This window comes from Furipterus horrens, unplaced genomic scaffold (assembly GCF_987537825.1).
Source record: "Furipterus horrens unplaced genomic scaffold, mFurHor1.1.pri manual_scaffold_3, whole genome shotgun sequence".
In the NCBI taxonomy this organism is placed as follows: Eukaryota; Metazoa; Chordata; class Mammalia; order Chiroptera; family Furipteridae; genus Furipterus; species Furipterus horrens.
In genome coordinates, this window is record NW_028327173.1 from 128,573,007 (window position 1) to 128,587,075 (window position 14,069).

The 14,069-nt window shown below is 37.7% G+C and overlaps 1 protein-coding gene across 2 annotated transcripts in view; it reads right to left on the bottom strand.

The window, feature by feature from the left end:
- NUBPL (NUBP iron-sulfur cluster assembly factor, mitochondrial) overlaps window positions 1–14,069 on the bottom strand; it is a 222,913-nt gene that overhangs the window by 46,885 nt on the left and 161,959 nt on the right. For both annotated transcript variants that reach the window (XM_090271859.1, XM_090271860.1), the window contains exon 7: window positions 8,236–8,329. In XM_090271859.1, the coding sequence (XP_090127985.1) occupies window positions 8,236–8,329 (94 nt within the window). The remainder of the gene's footprint in view (window positions 1–8,235; window positions 8,330–14,069) is intronic.

Genomic DNA, 14,069 nt, shown 5'->3' on the forward strand with positions numbered 1-14,069 from the left:
AGTTTGTCTCTTTCCAAGTATAAAACACTTAATCTCATTCTCAACATGGCTTGGAGAAATGAAAAGTTGGTATAAAGGCTCTTTCTAATTCATAACATTTCACCACACCACCCCCCACAAAAACTCTTTTAAAGTGTTCAACTATTTTCTAAAAAGTACCATATATTTACATGGAGCTTTTATATTAATTCTTTCATTTGACCCTTATCTGTGGGATAGTTAAGTGTTCCACAGGTATGGATAAAAAGTCAGAGACGTAGGTAATATCTGGCTAAACATCCTTGCAAGTAAAAAGAAGAATTTCTTATTGTAATCTTACAATGGATTAATACTAGTGATTCTCACTAGTAATTTAATACAGAGCCTGCATAAAACCAAATAGCAAGTGCTCACATGCATAAATATCTCAGAAACAAAAATAAAGTTAATCCTAAAAGATATCAACTGACCACAAAGATATTATATATAGCACAGGAAAAATAAGAGCATAAATAAATATAAAATGTATTTTTCCCTCAAAGAGAGAGTGACATAAAATGTATGCTTTCTAATAAATGCTTTCTTTAATTTATACATAGGAACAACTCCTGAGTAAAAGCAGTCAGGGTCAGAGAGATCACAGGAATGAGTTAGCAGGATGGCAAGAAAGATAAGGAGGAACAAATCTATTCACATAACAGTGAAAACTAGTCAGCTAGCCCTGTCATTTATGCAATCAATATTAACTGCATAACCCATTGTCCAACGCACTCTAAGAAGTACTATGATGAATAAGAAAATATTCTTGCATTCAAGCAGCTTATAGTCTAGTTGGGAAGATAATTCACAGATAAGACATTCATTAATTCAACATTTCCTGAGCAGTTACAGGAAGGCACTGAGTTTGGCACTGTGAGAAATACAAAAATAAATGAAACAGAGACTTGGCCCTCACAGAGTAACAGGCTGGTACAGAAGATAACATAGTTATGCAGGTTTTGAATGGAGAACATGAGAAGGTCCAAATAAAATTCTACGTGAATTCCAAAAAGGGAGTAATGATTCTTAACTGGGGGTTTGGGGAAGATGACAAGGAATAGATATTTGAAATAAAAGGTATGTAGGACTTGGGTACCCACTGACTGGAGAAGAAAGACATTCTAAGTAAGAGTCAAACATATATAAAAACAAAAACTTTGGAAAGTAAAGGGAAAACAGAGGGGGCAGTGAGTAGGTAAGGTTTTGGGGGAATGGTCCCAGGTTATGTTAAAGTTAGTGGGAAGGATAGGGAGTCAAATCAAGGGAATTCAAATGGGAATCCAAAATGCTTATGTGGTTTACGATATATGGGACATAAGAAAAGGTAGAACAAAGAGTATCAGGAAGAATTCTAAAATCAATGATAAGAGGAAAGGGAAATCAGGTACATAATTAGAGAGTAGATAATCCACTTAGGGCCTAGAAAGGCAGACATGATTCTGACAGGTTGTTCTAGATTATTTAAATTGATAAAAGCCATGATTCAAAGGAGGCCAGCAACTCTTTGGTTGGTACCTTTCCCTCTAAGTCCTGGGAACTGACTCAATTTTGTTATTTTCTTAGATATGTTAATTGTGAAATGACATAGGCCTGACTAAAACCAAACCTCAGGAACTAAGCCTTTAATAAACATACACACAGACACAATCACATACATCCCCTGCCAACTCCCCCTCACATCCTTTTTGGTAGGATATTTTTATTTTTTGCTATTTCTTCTAGTTATAAATTAATACACGGTTCATTGTAGATAACCTATAGTCTTTTCTTTGATATTAATTTTAATATTGACATAAAACTCAGTTGTTTTCTTTAGAACAACAGCTACAATTCTATACTGAGAGCCAGTGTACCTAGAAACTACCCAAATGCCCAAGACCAGTATGATCAGCCTAAAGATAATATTGGTCTTTCCAAGAATCACTTGGGGCTCTACTCCTAAATGGCAAAGGAGATTGTTCTAGACTGCCTCCAGACTTTCCTCCAGACCTTCCCTTGAATGTATCAGTTAAAGAGGCCCGAAGGAATCTCTTCAGTCAAAAAAGAAAAAAGAAAAAGGAAGAAAAGAAAAAGAAAAAGAAGGAAAAGAAAAGAAACTCCGAATATAGTAAACACCAATATAGACAGTTAGTTGTATATTCAACATATAGAAGTGCACAGATTTAGGCATATTCAGAGACAAATTTATTTTTATCAGAGATTACCTAGATTAGAATAATTTCAACCTAAATGGGTTTGAATGGGCTAGAACTAAACTCAGAAAACAAACGAGTCATTGCTTATAGCACTCTATGAATTTGTCTAGTAGGTCTTCTGGTTCTCACAAAACCAATGAATCAAAGAGAGTTGGGTTTTGTATGAGTGCAGTTTTATGTAGAGATAAAAGAGCATTAAGTATAAACTCAATCAGAACTGATACGAACCTCAGCTACAACCGACTGCAACTGTGTGACCTTGGGAGAGTTACTTAATCTTTCAAAGATTTAAGAAAATAGAGAAACACTTGTGATAATTAAAAAATTAATATATGGAAGACTATCTATCATTAAATGCCTGTTTATTAATAATAATAAATCATTATCAATTTATACAGAAATTTACTATCCATAAAGAATTAGTGCTTTCTATTTACTTTTTCAATGATAAAAAATACATGTTCATTTTTTTTAATATAGAAAATACTGAAACAATAATTTTACTTTCATAATCCAATAACTAAGCTTGTGTTTTTTCAAAAGCATCAATATAGTACTTGGCCCTATATTTTTTTTAATGGACCAGATTTGGGAATTGAAATATATGTTAAGTTTCCATAATAGAATTATAGAACACTAGAAGTTTCATTCTCAGATTTCTTTCCCCTATGCCAAGAAAAAGCAAAGCAGACTAGGTATGGTGCTATCTTGAATGTTCTCCAGTGTATCATATTATTATTTAAGGCTCAACTCCATGAAGTATTTTACAATTCCCTTCAAACCCATGATCTCTTTTCCCTGCTCCCCCATATCTCTCATATAGCACTGCTCTGCATTTCAGCTCTCCATGTTATTTTCTTACCCGCCACTCCCTACCCCTGCCCTTGCCTTGCTCTGTCTCCCAGAGCTGCAGCTTTGAAACAGGACTGTGAGTGTCCTGAAATTATACAGAAAAAGTTGTGTTTCTGTAGGTACAAATACATTTTCCTGGAGAAAATCCACATATTCATCAAATTCTCAAAAAAGGTTTGAAAGCCCTGGCCGGTGTGACTCAGTTGGAGGATTGTCCTGTGCACCAAAAGGTTGGGGGTTCTATTCGTAGTCAGGGAACATGCCTACATTGCAGATTCAATCCCTGGTGGAGGAGGGTATGGTTTGTACTGGGCTGTGTGGCTCACTTGGTTGGAGCACTGTCCTATAAACCAAAAGGTCACAGATTCATTTCCCAGTCAGGGAACGTGCCTAGGTTGCAGGTTCAGTCCTGGTTGGTGCACATATGGGAGGCAACCGATTGATGTTTCTCTCCCTCTCTCTCTCCCTCCCTTTCCCTCTCTCTAAAATCAATGGGTATGTCCTCTGGTGAGGATTTAAAAAAGGTTCTGTAAATCACAAAAGGTATAGAAACCTAGTCTAGGGCTGTAGTCTAGGGAAATATGTGATTTAATTAACTTTGGATCCTCTATAGTGCTTAGCATCTGCCTTTATAAACACAAATATTTGTTGGTTTAAAATTTATTAATAAATCATAAAATCAATGTAAGGTTCTTGTTTAACGCAATATTTTAAATTAACATTTTCTCAAAAACACCTCATTCCTCATTCTTCATTCCCTCATCTTGATATAAACTGTTTCTGAAAGGAGAAGGGTGGTATCCAGGGGCGGGGGTGGGGTGGGGAGGAAAAGGAGTCACTGTTGAAGGGGTGTATAGTTCCTTTTTGGGAGGGTGAGAAAGTTCAGGAGAAGGATTTTGGTGATGGTGACATAACAATGTGAATGTATTTAATGCTACTAAACTGTTAATGTATATTTTACTGTAATAAAAAATACTGCTTTTTATTCTCATATAATATTAATCACCTATTACAAGGTTGGCCCTGGCTGGTTTGGCTCAGTGGATTGAGCGTCGGCCTGCGAGCTAAGTGTCGCTGGTTCGATCTTCCAGTCAGGGCACATCAGAGAAGGAAAACTCTGACTTCAAAAAACCTCCGCTGCCTTGCGGCATACCTCTTCAGGGGAAAGGCTAAGGGAGTAAACCCCGACAGAAAATCCGGAGCCGGAGTCCCTAAGGCGGTTCGACGTTGTAGTCAACACCGGCAACTCCTGCGGCGCACCTGAAGCCAAGCTGTATCGACTCCGTCTTTCCCTTGGACCCTTCAGCTGTGAAGAGAGGGGGGGTCTGCTGCATGGGCAACAGCAGACCCTCCATATCACCCTGCCCAGGCTCTGTAGCTTCAGCTTCACTGGAGAGGCCACTCCAGCGTCATCACAAGATGTCGATTCAACACGGGAGGAGACAGATACCGTGTCACTCCCGAGTTGGACTGCACAGCCATTCTCGGCGGTGCAGAGAGACTCTTAAGAAGCTACACCATCGTCTCTCGAGACGGACGGCTGCCGACGACGATTACAAGGCAGACTCTTCACCAGGTGAAAGGAATAAGAAATATACTGGTTAAATTTTAGGATGTAAGAAAGAAATCCTCAAAAGAAAAGCAAATCTTAACCCCAATCTACATGTTGTTGGTTTTAAAGTATAAGTAAAAGTCAAAATAGGGTGATGCAATCATAAATCCTGTCCAGAGGAGCTTCTATCTGAGTAAATAAAGGTAAATTGCTTAGAGACTTCAGTTTATCTACGGAAAGAAAATTAAACTTTTTGAAGGTACCAAGTCACAACTCAGGAAATAAATGACAATTTAGTCCAAGTTTATTAATGTATTATCCACATGCGTAATGCAAGCATTTTTGATACCTGCAATAGGCATTTCAAAGTGTCAGGAACACATTTTATTCAATAAACATTTAGTGAGTATTCTTGAGACTGGGAAATATAAAAGTCTCAAAACTACTTTAAAAAAGAACAGGCAAACTATATAGTATGCTGATTATAAAGAGAAATAATTATTTTCCTATGTTACTTCACTATACTCCCATCTCATACTTTATAGCTTGCCTCACTAAAGAAAAAGTCTCGACTTCTGGCCAAGATGGAGACCTAGACAGACACACTGCGTCTCCCTCCACAATTAAGAAGGACTATAACTACCTCAAAATTAGAGACAACCAGAAGTTCCAGAAAATCAAGTGTCCTGGAAGTTAAACAAAGATATAAAGAAGAAATACTCATCCAGACAGGTAGGAGGGGCGGAGCCGGGGCGGAGAGGACATGGTGTGGTGGGGGCAGCAGAGGCGGCAGCGGTAGGGTGACGCGAAGTGCAGTTCACATTTCAAAGAGTTGGAAGGGACATGAGGGAGCACTCCCAGCTCCAGACAAGACCACGCAGCTCATGGTCCAAGCACCGGGGAAAATAAAGCCCCATTGCTTTTCACTGTGCAAACCCCTGAGGGCTGGGACAGAGGAAGAAACTGCTGGTCTCTCAGCAGAGTCCACTTGTTTAAAGGGCCCCCACAGTCCTAGAACATCCGCAGACCACCAACTCTGGGAACAACAGCCAGGGAAACAGCTAGAGAGGTGCCAGTTCCATACAAAGTGGGAGAAGTACCTTAAAAGGGGGAGAGTGCTGAGCAAGTGGCATTGTTCCCTCTCAGACCCGTCCCCAACATACAGCGCGACAACATGGTGAAATAGGTTGCCCCTTACTGACGAATATCTAAGGCTTTGCCCCTTACAACATAACAGGAGGGACAGCTCTACCTAAGACACAGAGGCAAACACAGGAGCCTGTCAAGATGAGGAGACAGAGAAGTATGGCCCAAAATGGGGAACGAATCAAGGTTCCAGTGGGAGAACTAAGCGACAAGGAGATAGCCAACCTAACAGATGTAGAGTTCAAAACACTGGTGATAAAGATGATCACAGACTTGACAGATATGCTTAAGTATGGCAAAAACCTAAGGGAAGAAGTGAAGGCTATACTGAATAAAACAAAGGAAAATCCACACAAAACCAATGGTAAAGGAAAGAAAACTGGGGTTCAAACCAATGAGTTGGAACATAAGGAAGAAAAAAAGTCAACCAGTACAGAATGATGAAACAAGAATTGAAAAAAATGAGGAGTGGCTTAGGAAACTCTGGAACAACTTTATATGTGCCAATGTCCAAACCATAGGGATGCCAGAAGGAGAAGAGGAAGAGCAAGAAATTGAAAACTTATGTGAGAAACTAATGAAGAAAAACTCCCCAAATTTGACAAAGAAAATAGACACACAATTCCAGGAAGCACAGAGAGTCCCAAACAAGCTAGATCCAAAAAGGACCACACCAAGACACATCATAATTAAAATGCCAAAGGTGAAAGACAAAGAGAGAATCTTGAAAGCATCAAGAGAAAAGCAGAGAGCTATCTACAAAGGGGTGCCTATAAGACAATCAGCTGACTTCTCAAAAGAAACTTTGCAGGCAAGAAGGGACTGGCAAGAAATATTCAAGGTGATGAAAAGCAAGGACTTACAACCAAGATTACTCTATTCAGCAAAGCTATCATTGAGAATGGAAGGGCAGATCGAGTGCTTCCCAGACAAGGGAAAGCTAAAGGAGTTCATCATCACCAGGCTATTATTACATGAAATGTTAAAGAGATTTATTTAAGAAAAAGAAGATCAAAACTATGAACACTAAAATGACAACAAACTCACAACTATCAACAACTGAATCTAAAAAATAAAAACAAAATCCAACTAAGCACACCAGAATAGGAACAGAATCATAGGTATGGGAATCATTTGGAGGGTTATCAGCTGGGAGGGGGAAGGGGGAGAAATGGGGAAATGGTACAGGGATTAAGAAGCTTAATTGTTTGATACAAAATAGAGAGGGAAAAGTTAAGAATAATATAGGAAAGAGTGAAGCCATAGAACTTATATGCATGACCCATGGACATGAACTAAGTGGGGTGGGATTGTTGGAGGAAAGGGGGAACTGGGCAGAGAGGAGCAAAGGGAAAATACTGGGACTACTGTAACAACATAATCAATAAAATATACTTTAAAAAAGAAAAAGAAAGGCCCTGACTGCTATGGCTCAGTGGATTGAGGTTCGGCCTGAGAGCCAAGTGTCGCTGGTTTGATTCCCAGTCAGGGCACATGACTAGGTTGCACGTCGGGTCCCCAGCTGGGGGCGAAAGTGAGAGCCAACCACACAGTGATGTTTCTCTCCCTCTCTTTTCTCCTGTCCCCTCTCTCTAAAAATAAATAAATTATTTTAAAAAAAGAAAAAGAAAAAGTCTCAGATTCCATTAGGTTACAAATACATTTAAACATCAAAAATATTCATATTAATATGCTATATTGGTATTTCCAAGCAATGTATTTGTCATCAGAAACATAGATTCTAAACCTTTTGATGATTAAACATCAGTGATATCTCTTGGTTATTTATTACCAATAAATAAGTAATTTGCAAAAACATTTAAATATTCCATTATATTTCCAAAAGACCTTATATATGAGAGATTCACAAATATTTCTTCAGTAGAATCTGGGAAAGAATCACTTAGAGACAGATTTAACATATAAGCTGACTTTGAAATTCCACATCATAAAAAAGATATCCCCTACTACAATTAAGTATTGTGTATTCGAAGTAAGCTAATGTGTTTATTTCTCTCTTGACTTTAACATTAAATAATTAGTAGAATATAAAATTTTCCCATAGTTAAATTTACCAAAAAGACAAATTTTCCTAATATTACCCTTATTCAGGAGTATGCATTCAATAAATATTTATTTAGTGCCCACCATGTATCAGTTACTATGCGGTAAGTGCTAGACAGCTATGAACCCCAAATAGTCATGTTCTACCTAAATTATACTTAATGCTATTGCTTTTCCAGAACACAGATTTACCTCACCACCTCTTCAAGTGTCTTTGTGTTTTTGAAAACATTTATCCTAATAATAGTCTAAAAAATTCAATTTATGAATCTGATCTCTAAAGGAAAATTTATTAATAATTATGTTTTTTAAAATACAAAATGTTTGCCTGTCATGAAGTTTGTTTTTCTGTAAGGCAATAGCAAACCACCAAAGATAGCATGGATTACTTCAAACTTTAAGATTTACCTGAAATGGGAACATTCTGTGAGACTGATAACTGTACATCTCCAGTACCGGGTGGCATGTCAACAACTAAATAGTCCAGTTGACCCCAATCTACCTAAAAATCAAGATGACACAAATAACATCATTGTATAACAACTGCAGTAAAAATAAATGCATTAATAACAAATCTAAAATAATAGCTTTCACTTGAGCCATTACCAAAAGCCAGAGACTGTGCTGAGGATAGATATATGAAAGGTAAATTAATAAATGAATGAATAAGAGACAGCCCCTGACTCTAGTACATCTCTGACTAATAAGATTAAATTTCCAAATGATGCCCTTCTCCTTACATTCAAGACCAATCATTTATTTTCATTAGGAACAGCTCATATTTTACCTAAGAAAGCCTTAGCTTTTTGTCCTTTGGACAAAAGCCTCTGCATTTCCTATGGCAGATCTTAACAGACGTTTTAAAAGTTTATTATTTTTCCTTTATAAAACACAAAAATAATGGAAACCAAAAGTTAATAGTAAGAAAATTTTAGAGATATGACTACAGTTCCAATACTAGACTATTGTGATTATTTCTTTCCAGGCATTTTCTAAGTATCCATGTCTAGAAAATTCAGCTATATAGCCAAGTCCTTAAAGCTCAGCCCCAATTTACACAGGTCTCAAGGGTACCTCAGGCTTCTTTCTCCTCAGATAAGTCTCTCTGAGTCCCCAGTCTCAGTGAATGGTGGGCCCTAGGATCCTCTCAGTGTCCAAAGGCATAAGCTTGGGATCATTTTTAATTCTTTCCTTTCCCTCACTGCCCCAGTCACTTATTTTGCCTTCTAAAAATCTCTGCAATGTATCTAATTCTCTCTTCCCTACTGCCAAGAACCCAATGGAGGCCACAATCATCTCTCTCTAGTCTCTGAACCCATCTCTGCTCTAGCACTGCCCCTCCAGTCTGTTCCTAGCACCAATGAGAAATGGTCTATCTAAAATGCAAGTCCGATAGTGTCACATTTTTGTTCAAAACTTTTCGATTGCTTTTAGGACAAAGTCAGAGCTTAAGCTCCAGGGAACTCGGCTTGGTCTTCTTCACTTGCTAATGCCACCTTATTCTTCAGATCCCAGCTTGAAATTTACTTCCCCTAATTTCCATTAGATTAGATGTGGTGTTCCTACTATGTACTTTGATTCATTCATTCATTCATTCATTCACTCACTCACTCAACCAATGTTTATTGAATACCTACTATATATCAGGCATTGAGCCAGGTGTTGATAACTGAATGGTATCATGGTCCCTAGCCTCTCAGAATTTAAAATACAGAGGAAGACATGTATTGAACACATAATAAAACACCCTGCGCAAAAGGAAAAGGTTAGCAAATGCAAGAAACTGAACAAACATCAACACAGAGAGCGGTGATGAAGGAAAGAGTGGTGTTCATTTACTATTGTTTCATGATCTGTCTTCTCAGGACACTGTAGCTATTAAGAATGCCCAGCACAGAATGGACACACTGGAGATGCTTAATGACTACTCTTTCAAGAAATGAATGAATAAATTAACACATGCAAAGGTTCAAGGATTTTTTAACATAAGTGAAAATTATACTGTGTATATAATCCCATATCTTGCTTCTTCAAACAATAATGTAAAATAAGCCTTTTCTACATAATCATATATTTTTTTAAAATTAAAGGTTAGATGATATTGGGTCAAATGGATTCATTCACATAGTAACACATTTATCCAATACATATTTATTGAGGCTCGATTAGGTGCCAGGTGCTCTCCAGGTGATGGAGATACAGCAGTGAACAAAACATAGTCCCAGCCACCATGAAACTAACATTTTAATGAGGGAGGCATACAAACAGAAAGACAAACAAATCAGATACTATGAATAAAACAAGTATTCCTTACTATACAAAATTATCTGGTTCCTGAATCGGATCCCCAGATCAAATAGCAAGAAATATTTTAAAACTTTTTCAATTCTTGAATTTCAAAATGCAAGTAGTAAAAGTTCAGATAGCAAAGGATTTATCAAAGAATTTCTCTGAATCTCTTCAGTTTCCATAGTCAGATGGTGAAGAATAGTTGAGGAGCAGGAGGAAAACCAGAATGGCGCAAGGTGATCCTTTAGACAGGGTGGTCAGAGCACTGCGTCAAGTGAGAAAATAACTGATGCAGTTATCTGAATGAAATCATTCCAGGATGAGCGACAGCAACTGTAAAGGCCCTAAGATGGGGATGTGCTTGGCACACTCATGGTATAGCTAGGAAGACAGAACAGCCTTTCTAAAACAGCTTTCCCCCCAACATGAATCTCTCTCCTTCTCTAACTTTGTCTTTGAAACATTTACAGTATCTCATATTATATACTGGCCCATCTTTTAGGAATTCTATAATATTTCTCAAACACAAGTACTTACTTAATGACACATTTTAAGAAAATGATGAAATGATGATCATAAAATAGTTCATTTTCAATACAGGGTTTCTTGGTTTGAAAAATAGTTATCTCAAAGTTACCTATGACCATAATCTATGAAACTATCTACAAAAAATACTTTTCATTTTACATCTTCTGCACTAAAACTACTGTCCCTGGCAGACTGAAAAGCCTCTGTTTCAGAGAACATCAAAAGACTGGTACCAAAAATTTATCATTGTTGTTTCTTGGTATTTAATCATATTTATCACACTGGATCCAATTTCTTAAAAGACAATTGTTATTAAGGCACCCAGGAACTAAAAATACTTCACTGTTAAGGCAATTAATTTCAAATGACTCTTAAACTGAATTTAAACTATTTGAAAAAAGGAACCTGGCCCCAAATCTCCTCACACACAGTAGGCATTCCACAAAGGCTTGCTGACTTGAACTGAACTGACATCAGTATCTGAGTTCCAGTTTTATAGCACTTATTAACACTAAAATTGAAATATATTGGTTGCCAGCAAGTTCCAGTTCTCTTATAAAAGAGTCATCAAAGAATTGATTTTATAATTATTTGGGGTTCTCTAGATTCTACATAGTGTTTGTTACTTGCATAAATTGTATGTTACTTAATGTAGGGAAACGTACTAACAAAACACCCAGGTAGCTCATTCAGTAAAATCCAGTGGCAGATCCAGATTTTTTTTTTTTATACTTTCTTCCTGTTTTTACTTTTTAATGTTTTTTTTTTTTCTATTTTTTTTATTGTTCTCAGATCCAGATTTTGTGTGGCCTGAAGCATAAACAATTTGGGTGGTCCTCTCTAAAAATAAGAATACATAATTAGAAATGCAAAATAAGGTATAAAAGTAAATATTTATTTGGAAAGTGAAAAGAAATCACCATAAAATGTTGGAGACTTAGAGATTCAAGTTCCTTTCTCTGAGATCACTTGAACTGAAATGCTTACATAGAAATGCTTCTTGATTGCAACCTGCTTCCTCTCTCTACCCGGAACATTCTACAGCTCCTAGCATCTGCCAGAAGTCCAGGCAAGTATGAAACCCTGAGCTTAAGTTTTATTACCTCATGGTAAAAACCCCCTTCCCGTAAAACCTTCTCAACTCCCTCTCAGGCTCCAAACTCCAAGGATCAGTCTACAAGTAGAGCTACCAAGGTAGTTCAGAGATGCCCTGCGGATATAACAAGGGTTGAGGTCATCTGGAGTTCAGTTTGGCAATGTTGGTCTCAGCTGGTTTTAACTGTTCCTTCCGTGGAAAGAGCTGCTAACTGCAGGCCATCTTGTTTCTCAGATGAACAGAGTTAAGGCGAGGGAGGGGTTTTAGCCAGATCATGTAGGCTTATTGTGGGGTAACAAATTCCCTCCTTTTGTTTTCACTCCTCATTCCTGAAGGGTACTGAGGGTTGCAGCTCTCTTGTCACCTATTCAAGCTAAGAGTGGTTACTGTCAGGGGATCCATTAGAGAACTAAAACCTTTCCCTAGCTATCTTCGAGCAGGCCTAGTATCTCCTGGCTGTAACCCTAAACGTTCATATCCCTGAGTTAGGATCATCTGTAGTTTGCCTCATGTCTTTTAGAGACAAAGAAACTACACAGCTCAGGAGGCAAGGTCCCAAAACAAGTAGTAACAGGATAGCAGCAAGAGATCCTAAGAGGGGGAGGAAATTAATGGGAGTTGGAATGGATTTTCCCAGACAAGTATAATCATTTGACTTGGTTGTATATCTCAAAGATATTGACTTCTACTCATTCAGTATTGTTTATCCATGTACAACATGGGGAATTAATAACAGTACATATCCTGCTTTGCTCAGCTAAGAGTAATCTAGAGCCTGCCGGTAGTGGCCGACTTTTTGTTAATGGCATCATAGCATAGCACCTTGCACTAGGTGCTGCAGACTCCTCCTCCTTTGGCCAGCTAGTACAATAGTCCTTCTCTATATCGCAGTTCACTTATCGCGGCCTCACTGGATCACGGGATTTTAAAAAAATATTATATTTAATTATTTATCGCAGATTTTTTGCTATATCGCGCGAGTTTGCAGTACTGTATATGTATGTTGCTAAAGTAACAGGTTTAAGAGAGTAGAATAAATGTAAGATTCCTACTTCGTGGGGGCGGGGGGGCGTCTAGAACGTAATACCCGCAGTAAGTGGGAATACTGTAATCTAAAGCAATCCTATTGTCTAAAGGACCAATGTGCTGAGGACTCTAAGGTGATCTGTTGAAGACTTAGAGCTTGAACAGTAGAGCTGGCTAAAAGGCTAAATGTATAGGTTAAATTCCATAATATCAGGTATTTAATAAGAAATATGTCTATGAAAACAAAATAAACACAAAGGTTAATAATCAGAGCAAATTATAACCCAGCTTCTGAGTTTGTAGGGTTGTCAGTTGAGATTTCTAGTTGTAAGGCTGAAAGTATTTGTAGTTTGAAGCATCTGTGATGATGTCATCAGGTAAACTCTCTGTGGCTTTCACTGCATCAATTATTGAGATTATTTAAGCATGAGCTGTTGTGGTGCTTTTCTGAATTTTATATCAAGCTGTCCATCTTTAGCTTGCATGGCTTCGGAAAAAGGCAATTTTAGTTCTCAATGATTTCTAGTCAAAGGATGGGAGAAAAATTAGAAACATATTTTGAGAATCATAGGCAGACATTGGAGCAGACTAGAAGAATTCAGGATCCGGTCCAGTTTATAAGTAGAAAACAAAACAAAACCCAAAAGACAATGAACAGAACTAGAATCTAATATCCACAAAAGTACAGTATATTGTTCTTTCACTTTATTTATTAATATATCCAATGCTTAAAGGTTATGCCACCAGAACTAATTACTAAATCTCTGTTAAGTTATTATTATTTATTTTGTCAACCTTATGAAGGGAAAAATATCCCAAACTAGCACTGACTGGGTAATTTTAGGCCAATAAGTTCTTCTCCAAATAGTATTTTATATTTTCATATCCCAAATAATGCCTGCTAATCTGAAAGTTACTCAAAGACTCAAGGCAATTCCCTGTTTTCTGAGAATTTACTGGGAAATAAAGGTATGTCTGATATTTGAGCAGAAATGGTAATTTATCTTTTTCTGAACATCAGTTACAAAGGGTGCGATGCTATGAATGAGAAAAGCCCTCACTCCAGAGGATGCTGGAAGCACAGGTGCAAACAGGCTGAGTTGCAAGCATTGAAAAGAAAGGGCCCACAGATGCATTCCATTTTTGGCTTCTCAGCTGGATCAAGCAGTTTGCCACAGTCAACCTCCAGGGCAGCAGTTTCCATCATCAGCACTATACAGCCATGTTTAAATACCATAGTTACTATACTCTTCTCCAAAGCAAAGGTAGAGTATCCCAGTCATCCCAAGTCAGCTAGCAAGGT